Source organism: Abramis brama (genome assembly GCF_963993115.1).
Source record: "Abramis brama genome assembly, chromosome: 16".
Lineage (NCBI taxonomy): Eukaryota > Metazoa > Chordata > Actinopteri > Cypriniformes > Leuciscidae > Abramis > Abramis brama.
In genome coordinates, this window is record NC_139978.1 from 2,735,207 (window position 1) to 2,745,206 (window position 10,000).

Here is a 10,000-nt window from a genome sequence, read left to right on the forward strand (position 1 = left end):
TGTGGTGAAAATCCAGCTTTTAATGTTGTTTATGTGTCTATGTGGTGTTTTTAATATGCTTTAAGACAAACCATGTGTAAATTCATAAGTCGACTCCATTGCTGAGTATTTTCTCCTTAAAACTGCAGTGAACCAAAGACAGTCTCAAAAACACGCTTTGAAATCGCTGGTGTTTCTGACGTCACAAACTACCTACTACTGTTTTATGGGATAAAATGATTGACTACAGGGGGACTTTAAGTATATTCTTAGAAAAAAACAACTTAATATGAAAATAACATACTTTAAAAACATGCTAACGTGTGTCTGTAATTCTGTGACGTTTAACATTTGTGTAATGAGAATAACTCACTTTTATCCAGCCCTCCTTCTCCTCAGCCGTCCTGAGACAAAAACACATTCAGAGTTCACATACTGTGTATTTGTCCATGAAATTTCCTAAAGATTGTGTCTTCAACAAGTGAGTTTCAGTTTTAAGATGGCTCTCTGATTCCAAACATTCATGAATTACTATCATTTAAAGGATTAGTTCACTTCAGAATTAAAATTTCCTGATAATTTACTCTCCCCCACGTCATCCAAGATGTTCATGTCTTTCTTTCTTTCTTTCTTCAGTGGAAAAGAAATGAAGGTTTTTGAGGAAAACACTCCAGGATGTTTCTCCATATAGTGTCTTCAATGGGGTCCAACGGGTCGAAGGTCCAGATGTGAGTTTCAGTGCAGCTTCAAAGTCTCAACACGATCCAGCCGAGGAATAATTGATTGATTGATTACTTTTTTTATCCCCATGGGGAAATTTTTGTTGCTTGTATTTCAACATGTGTACACAAAGAACCAACAATGTACATAAATATAAAAACACGAAAAACACACAATAAAAAAAATAAGAGTCTTACCTAGCCAAACCATCAGTCATTTTCTACAAAAAAATAAACATTTATATACTTTTTAACCACAAATGCTCATCTTGCACTAGCTGTGATGTGCCACACATTACATGATCACGTTGAAAGGTCACATGTGTTCCCGTTCAGAAATGTAGGGAAGGGTGAAAAACTCATCCCAAAATTGTCCAACATCGTTGTTTTACCTTTTATTTATTTAGTAAATGGCGTTTGACTTTCACTTTGTAAACACTAGGTCTGTTCTTACGCCTATGTCACACTTGACCTTTCAACGTGATTACGTAACGTGTGTCGCATCACAGCTAGTGCAAGATGATCATTTGTGGTTAAAAAGTATATAAATGTTTATTTTTGTTATAAAATGTCCACTGGTTTGTCTAGATAAGACTCTTATTCCTCGGCTGGATCGTGTCGAGACTTTGAAGCTGCACTGAAACTCACATCTGGACCTTCGACCCGTTGGACCCCATTAAAGTCACTATATGGAGAAAAATCCTGGAATGTTTTCCTCAAAAACCTTCATTTCTTTTCCACTGAAGAAAGAAATGAACATCTTGGATGACATGGGGGAGAGTAAATGATCAGGAAATGTTCATTCTGAAGTGAACTAATCCTTTAAGTTCAGATCTATGATCAAAAAGGGGGTCGACAGGTCAAATTTCAGCAGCAAGAACACCATCAGGCTGAATATTGAGATTCGGTCATAATGCTGAACGATATCAGGGTGTTAGGTTAGGGGTTAGGGGTTAGGGGTTAGGGTTAGGCCTCACCTGGCCTGCAGTTCGAGCGAGCGCTGTTTGCCGATGATGGTGAACGCGTGTGGGACGTTCTGCTTGACATTTCCCTGAACCTGGAGAAAATCAGCATGTGATAAGATGAAGACATAAGATTAAGATTCAACTTTATTGTCACTGCACATGTTACAGAACAAGGCAACGAAATACAGTTAGCGTCTAACCAGCAGTGCATTTGTAGCAGTTATTTACATACATACAGTTGATAATAAATATGAATGGGTAGTAAATATGAATAATCTGAACAGCAGAAACAGTATATAGAAAAATAATATAAGATTATGAACATTACTAACATATGTACAAAAAGATAAAAGTGAACATGCAGCTGAATGAACGAACGAGTCGTACCTCCATCCCGGCGATATCGATGCGCTCTCGAACGCTAAACTTCTGTCCCATCAGCCTCAGCTTGGGCACACAATACAGCACCATATTGTTGAACTGTCAAAACAGAAACATCATCATCAACATAATCCTTCTGTGTATTCATTATCTAATAAACGTGTTAAACTGTAATAAACAAGCAGATTCTTTCAAGGCGAAGTTTACCAGAACACAGTGTATATGTGTGAATAAATACCCTTTTTTTCAGCTTAATTGCTGCACGATTGTGGATAAATTCTAAAAAGGAAGAATCTACTGTGGCCTGTGAAAAATTCCTCCACTTTTTTGTGGAAAAGATTACCACTATTAGAGCTAGCATTTCACCTCCAGCCTTTGATCCTTCCATTTCCATAGAGTGTGCTGCAGTCCTCATTGAGTTTGAGCCTGTTTCCATCTTGGCCCTTAATGATATTGTTACACATTTAAAACCTTCAATCTGCCCCACTGATATCATCCCACCACGTATTTTTAAAGAGGTATGGAACACTATTGGACCAAACATTCAAGCAATCATAAACAGTAGTCTTACTTCTGGTTATGTGCCACTTTGTTTTAAAGAGGATGTGGTACAGCCCCTTATCAAAAAACAAAATCTGGACACTTCTAGACTTCCTTTTGTGTCCAAGATTTTAGAGAAGGCAGTCCTAGTGCAGTTACAAGCCTATTTAGATCTGCATGGTATTCTTGAGGTGTTCCAGTCTGGTTTGAAAGCATTTCATAGCACAGAGCATAGCACACTTATAAAAGTCTTTAACGATCTTTTGATTTCAACAGATTCTGGAGATTCTACAATCCTGATGCTTTTAGATCTCACAGCAGCATTTGATACGGTTGACCACAGTGTTCTTATCTCGCGTCTCGAGCACAACGTGGGGATTAAAGGAACTGTATTAAAATGGTTTAGATCATATCTCTCAGAGAGAGTGTTTAAAGTTGGGTATGGGGGCTCTACCTCACCAGCAGCACCAGTGACATGTGGAGTACCGCAGGGCTCTATTTTGGGACCGATTCTCTTCTCCCTTTACTTGCTTCCTTTAGGATCCATCTTAAAGAAGCATAACATTAGTTTCCATCTGTACGCAGATGATTTACAAATCTACCTGCCTATAAAAAGTAAGGGTGAGGATTCGATAAAAAGGCTGTTAGATTGTTTTTATGACATTAAAGCATGGATGGCTTTAAACGTTTTACATTTTAATGAAAGTAAAACTGAAATTATGATTTTTAGACCTAGCAGTTCTACTAGCACCTCCAAATTGGACCTGGGACCCCTGACGCCCTATGTCAAGTCTATGGTAACAAACCTTGGGGTAAAGATGGATAGGATCTTCACCTAGAGAAACAGATAAACTCAACTCTTTCTTTCAACTTAGGCTACTTACCAAATTGAAGCCATTTTTATCTTTCAAAAATTTGGAGAGGGTTATACATGCTTTTATCACCACTCGCCTGGATTATTGTAATGCTTTATATATAGGAGTTAACCAGGCCTCTCTCTCTAGATTACAAATAGATCAGAATGCTGCCGCTCGACTCCTTACAGGAACCCGTAAACGAGAGCACATTATGCCTGTTCTCGCCTCTCTTCATTGGCTACCAGTTTGTTTTAGAATACAGTTTAAGATTTTATTGTTTGTTTTTAAATCTCTTCATGGTCAAGCCCCAGCTTACATAGATGATCTACTGAAGATGCATGCTCCTCTGAGGTCATTGAGGTCCGCTGACCAACTACTCTTATCAGTTCCTAGAACAAGACTTAAAAATAGGGGAGATCGAGCATTTTCAGTCGTGGCCCCTAGGCCGTGGGATGATCTGCCAATGCGTGTCAGAGTAGCTCCCAGCCTCGACATTTTTAAATCACGACTTAAAACTCACTTTTATTCATTGGCTTTTAAACCAGCCTGAGAGTTAATTTCTGCATTTTATTCTTTTAGTTTGTCACTTGTTTAACTGTGTTTTGTGCTCATGTCATGTGTTTATAATTTGTCTGAAATTATGTCAGTGTCCAGCACTTTGGCTAACCTCGGTTGTGCTTTACAAATAAAATTGTATTGTAAATTGTATTGTATAAATTGAGAATCATGATTATTTGTTTAAAAGAGATCATGATTCTCCCGCGATTGTGAACAGACAAACAAAATAACGTAATTTACTGAGTTTCTGACAAAATGTTAAAATATTTAAAGGTGCCTTGTGTAAAAATAAATAAATTCATACTCCACATTCCATACCAGATGGGGGCAGTATACCTCCAGAAAGTGAGTTGGTCTACTCTAGAGTATGAATATCTTCAAGCTACTCCCCTTCACCTTTACCAGTGAATATGTTCATATTCGTTTTGTTCATATTACATTTTTATTGTTAGTTTGAATTACATTAATTTGACAGACAGCATTCGCTGATGTTGACCAAGCTAGCGCCAACGTAACCAGAGCTTTCCAACTCTCACGCATTCACCGTGAGACACACGCAATTGACACTTTCCACACGCTCTCACGCCACACATCAATTTTCTCACGCACAGAAAAATCGCGAAGCAAAGAGGACACGGAGACCGACAGACTAGACAGAGCAGGTTAGTTATGATATAAAAAAATCTCAGCTCTCAGATTCTGTCAATTAAATACCGTTTTGGCGCTTGTAAATGTTACACGACAGATCCCTAGCGCATGTGAACCGATCATCTCTACTAGCTAATAGTAAAAAAATCACGAACACTGAAAGATACAGTAACGTTAGGCTACAACTTACCAAAATGTATTCCTCATACATAATATCGACCAATCAGTGTTTTTTATCATCGTGAAGAGGTCAATAACACAGCTGGAGAACAATTATGTCAGATTTACCTCAGGAAAGCCATTTAATATACATAATATAGGTCACGTAGTTGGCAAGAAAAAAAGAGCAATAGAGATTGTGCTATGTGTACTATATTACAATACTGTATTTATGAACGTTATATACGTTTATCGAACAGCCTTCGATACATTTCTATGTTATAACTTCCCGAAAATCTACACAAACATATAAAACAAACTTCTAACGAAATACTAACAGCATCTTACTTACCAATCCAAAAGAAATGTTGCAAGTTCGAAGTCAAACCTCATTTTTTTCATGTCCATTAGTTGTCTCCAGCGATGGAAAGCAGTGCCAATGTTTACTCTGGTTCTGTTCCTTTTTTATCATATTTTATTTGAATGTAGTAGTGGGCTGTAGGCTACTTTCCACACGATTGACATCAGGTTCAAGTACGCCCACAAGCCGTGCGAGTTATTCGTGTATTGCATGTTTGGCTGGTGGTTATGTTGCCGGCATACCGCCTCCCATGGCCGAAACTGGTATTACGACACCTGTCGGGCCGTGGCTATTAATGCTAATGCTAATTCAGGTTGATATCTCTGCAGCACTATAACTTGACATTTTTTTAATGACATCATCGCCCTTATTTCTTCTCATTCTTTTGATGCATGTAGCTCATTTTTTGGATATTTTTACCTCAATTTTTACATAAGGCACCTTTAAAAAAAAAATATTTAATTAATTTTAATAAAAAATAAATTAATAAAAAACAGGTGTGAGTGGATGATTCAATGACTCACTCATAAAGACTTCACTTGTTTCATCACTGGATGAATCAGTGTTTCTGAATGAATCTCTTGGGTGAACGATTCAATAACAAACACATATTTGAACAGTCTCCTGCCGCCACCTACTGGTGTAACGATGTAATCAATACAATCTTTATTTGAAGCATTAATTTGCTTTTAAAAGCTGATTTACTCTATTTTGATCTCTACTGTAGACATCAGTGTTTATATCTGAACTATAATCTTTTCTCCAGCACTTCTGTGATAATCTGAATGATATAATGATACACAAGCCATGATACCCCTTGAAGCAAGAAGAATTTTTAGACATTGATAACTGATAAAAAGCAAAAGAGACGCACCAGATAGAGGTATCGGTCCTGTGCCGTGCCGTTCTTCGCCGACATCTTCTTGATGTGACCTTCTTTAATAAATTCATTAGCTGGATTTACAATGTCCTCCTCTCCGCCCAACCGCTCATACACCTCCAACAGCTTGTGCATCTTCTCCTGCACACACACACACACACAAAGAGAGGGACAGTCATTTGTAACGTTTTGCATTCACAAACTCAATAGATGAAAAGAAGAACTGTGATTGGCCGCATGACAGCATTAGAAAGAGAGCGATAGAGAAGTGAGAGTGATATAGACCACTTCTACCCAGGAGACCCTGCTCACTCACACAGACAGGAAATGGAATCAGCACATCCTGTCTGGGAGATGACAAGATGAAATCAAGGAAGAGATCTCACCATTTTCCTGATGGCAGCGTTGGAGTGGTTTGCAGCGGTGGAGATCAGCTCCAGAGCATCTGACACACACACACACACACACACACACACACACATCAGTCACTTCTTTATAATCAAACATTATTAAAAAACGGTCAGCTCAGACATTTACATATTATAACTCTATAACTCAATTTTTTTTTTACATTTAATGTTTTTTGAACTGCAATAATCAAACCAAACTTTTATTACAAAGCATTCATGAACTACAACCATTTATTTGCATGTCTATACTCAAAAAGAGAGAGGTTAAATAAATATATAATAAAATTATTAAGTATGTTGCAATCAATAAATAAAAGTATAAATAATGAAGTATAAAAATACAATGTAAGCATATATAAATAAATTAAGAATGTATAATAATTTTTCATGAAAACTGCAGTGATGTGAAATGCAGTATTAAAATGAAAATCTAAAATTTTAAAATCTAATATTTAAATATGACATTTTGGTGATCAAAGATGAGTTTTAAGGGATACAATGATTGTCTACAGGGGGACTTTAATGTTTTTCCAAATAATATTCATATTTCAGCTTTAATCAGTTTGATTTAAAGGATAATGATGAGGTGAAACTCACTCTCGGCGTCTCGGCGGTCCGCGGCTCCGGCCGGAAGCTTCTTCAGGTAGTCTTTGAGCAGGAGCTCGTAACGGGGAATACGCTGAACCGGCTCCAGCATGTGATGCTGCAGCGTCAAGTTCCCACACACGTCCTGCTTCTGCACACACACACACACACACACACATGAGTTCCTCACACATCTGTCATCACACACACACATGAGTTCCTCACACATCTGTCATCACACACACATCTGTCATCACATACACACACACACACGAGTGTATTGGGGATCTCCTTCACACCTGGATGTTCTGCACACACACACACACACACACACACGTCTGGTTCACTATCTTTGTGGGGACTCTCCATAGACTTAATGGTTTTTATACTGTACAAACTGTATATTCTCTCCCCTTACACTAACCCTACCCCTAAACCTACCCATCACACACACACACACACACACACACTGACCCGACCCCTAAACCTACCCATCACACACACACACACACACACACACTGACCCGACCCCTAAACCTACCCATCACACACACACACACACACACACACTGACCCGACCCCTAAACCTACCCATCACAGAAAACTTTCTGCATTTTTACATTTTCAAAAAAATATAATTTAGTATGTTTATTAACCCATTTCCCTCATGAACCGCTGGGCTGGTCCCACAATGGAGGTGATCTCAGGTTTTACTATCCTTGTGGGGACATTTGGTTCCCACAGTGTAATATAAATCAAACGCACGCACACACACACACACTCACACACAAATGAGTGTATCAGGGATCCCCTTCACACCTAGATGTTCTGTACACACACTCGCGCACACACACACACACACACACACACACACACACACACACACACACACACAAGTGTATCAGGGATCCCCTTCACACCTAGATGTTCTGTACACACACTCGTGCACGCGCGCACACACGCACACACACACACACACACACACACACACACACACCTGTATGTTCTGCACCACACTCTTGAAGACGCCGGAGCGCTGAGTCCACGTGTTCACCAGCTCCATCGCCCGATCGAAGTTCTTCACGTACTCGCCGTACATCTTCAGGAACGGCGCTAACTTCTGCAGGATGTCTCCTATGCGGGGATTACAGCTCCTGACACACACACACACACTCATTTGTTTATTTATCATTCTGCTATATTCTGAACGCTCACTACTATTTAACGACTAGGGCTGGGAATTGGCAAGGGCCTCACGATTCGATACATATCGCGATACGTGTCACGATACGATATATATATCGTTATATTGCGATACGAAACATATTGCGATCCATGTGTCACGATACGATATATCACGATATATTACGATACATGTGTCACAATACGATACATCATGATACATTGCGATACGATACATATTGATACGTATCACGATACGATATAACACGATATATTGCGATACGATACATATTGCGATACGTGTCACGATACGATATAACACGATATATTGCGATACAATACATATTGCGATACATCACAATATACTGCGATACGATACATATCGCGATACGTCACGATACGATATATAAATCAATATATTGCGATACGATACATATTGCGATACGTGTCACGATACGATATATCACGATACATTGCGATACGAAACATATTGCGATACATGTCAAGATACGATTTATCACAATATATTGCGATATGATACATATTGCGATATATTGCAATACTTTTTTAAAAAAAATCTAAAATGTAAAAAACAATGGAAGTGAAAATACTTGCTGTGTACCAGCTGAGGTATTCTGGTGTGTGTGTCACATTATATTGATAACTCATCAGAAAAAAACTTCCATTCCAATTTATTAGCAAAGCTATTTGCATTGCACAGTGTCACTGAACAGTCAACACACTGAAATGTATATTGTGTCACTGAACACTTTCAACTAAAAATGTAGATTACACAAAATTTATAAAACTGAAATAGTCAGTATGCTTAATATTCAACAACATTATTGATCAGCCTGCACTGATCTGGCAACTGAGCTGGACGATGACATCACTGTTTGACGACATGACAAGCTTGTTGGTGTTATTATCCAGTGTAGTTTGCCTTGAATCAACAGGTTTCGGCATGTCATCTGCGCGGTGTCTGAAGTGATAACGCAAGTTGGTTGTTTCCTGAATATTTTAGTGTAGCCTGGCAAAGCTTACAAACGGCATTTTTGATCTAATTCTCTACTCCCTGACTTACTGTAAAACCCGAGCGCACCCACACTCTGCGCTCATATTCTGTTAGCGGTGTATACAGCGAGTCAGCGATCTAGAGGAGGTCGTTTGACACACAGAGGGATTTACTGAAATGGTAACGTCATTTTAAATCCTTTTAAAATATGATATTTTTAAAACGTATCGGTACTAGAGGTTGGAATATCGATACACTATCATGAAAAAAATATAGCGATAGTTAGCTGTATTGATAGGTGTGCACAGCCCTATTAATGACACTGAAATTGTGTGTGAGTGTGCATGTGTGTAATAGTGTGCGTGTGTGTGTTTGTGCATGTGTGTACGAGTGTGTGTGTGTGAGTGCGAGTGTGTGTGTGTGTGCGAGTGTGTGCATGTGTGTGTGCGTGCGAGTGTGTGTGTGCGAGTGTGTGTGTGTGTGTGTGTGTGTGTGTGTGCATGTGCGTGCGAGTGTGCATGTGTGTAAGAGTGTGTGCGAGTGTGTGTGTGTGTGTGTGTGCATGTGAGAGTGTGTGCGTGTGCGAGTGTGCATGTGTGTAAGAGTGTGTGTGTGTGTGTGTGTGTGCATGTGTGTGTGTGTGTGTGTGCGAGTGTGTGTGTGTGTGTGAGGGTGCGTGCGAGTGTGCATGTGTGTAAGAGTGTGTGTGTGTGTGTGTGTGTGCGAGTATGTATGTGTGTAAGCGTGTGTGTGTCTGTGTG

General features: G+C 39.1%; 1 protein-coding gene across 4 annotated transcripts in view; it reads right to left on the reverse strand.

Annotated features, from left to right (window-relative positions):
• fgd (faciogenital dysplasia) overlaps nucleotides 1-10,000 on the reverse strand; it is a 50,956-nt gene that overhangs the window by 4,633 nt on the left and 36,323 nt on the right. For all 4 annotated transcript variants that reach the window (XM_084087071.1, XM_084087069.1, XM_084087072.1 and 1 more), the window contains 7 exons: nucleotides 8,040-8,196; nucleotides 7,055-7,193; nucleotides 6,434-6,492; nucleotides 6,042-6,188; nucleotides 2,051-2,143; nucleotides 1,676-1,755; nucleotides 353-383 (listed from right to left, as the gene is read on the reverse strand). In XM_084087071.1, the coding sequence (XP_083943197.1) occupies nucleotides 353-383; nucleotides 1,676-1,755; nucleotides 2,051-2,143; nucleotides 6,042-6,188; nucleotides 6,434-6,492; nucleotides 7,055-7,193; nucleotides 8,040-8,196 (706 nt within the window). The remainder of the gene's footprint in view (nucleotides 1-352; nucleotides 384-1,675; nucleotides 1,756-2,050; nucleotides 2,144-6,041; nucleotides 6,189-6,433; nucleotides 6,493-7,054; nucleotides 7,194-8,039; nucleotides 8,197-10,000) is intronic.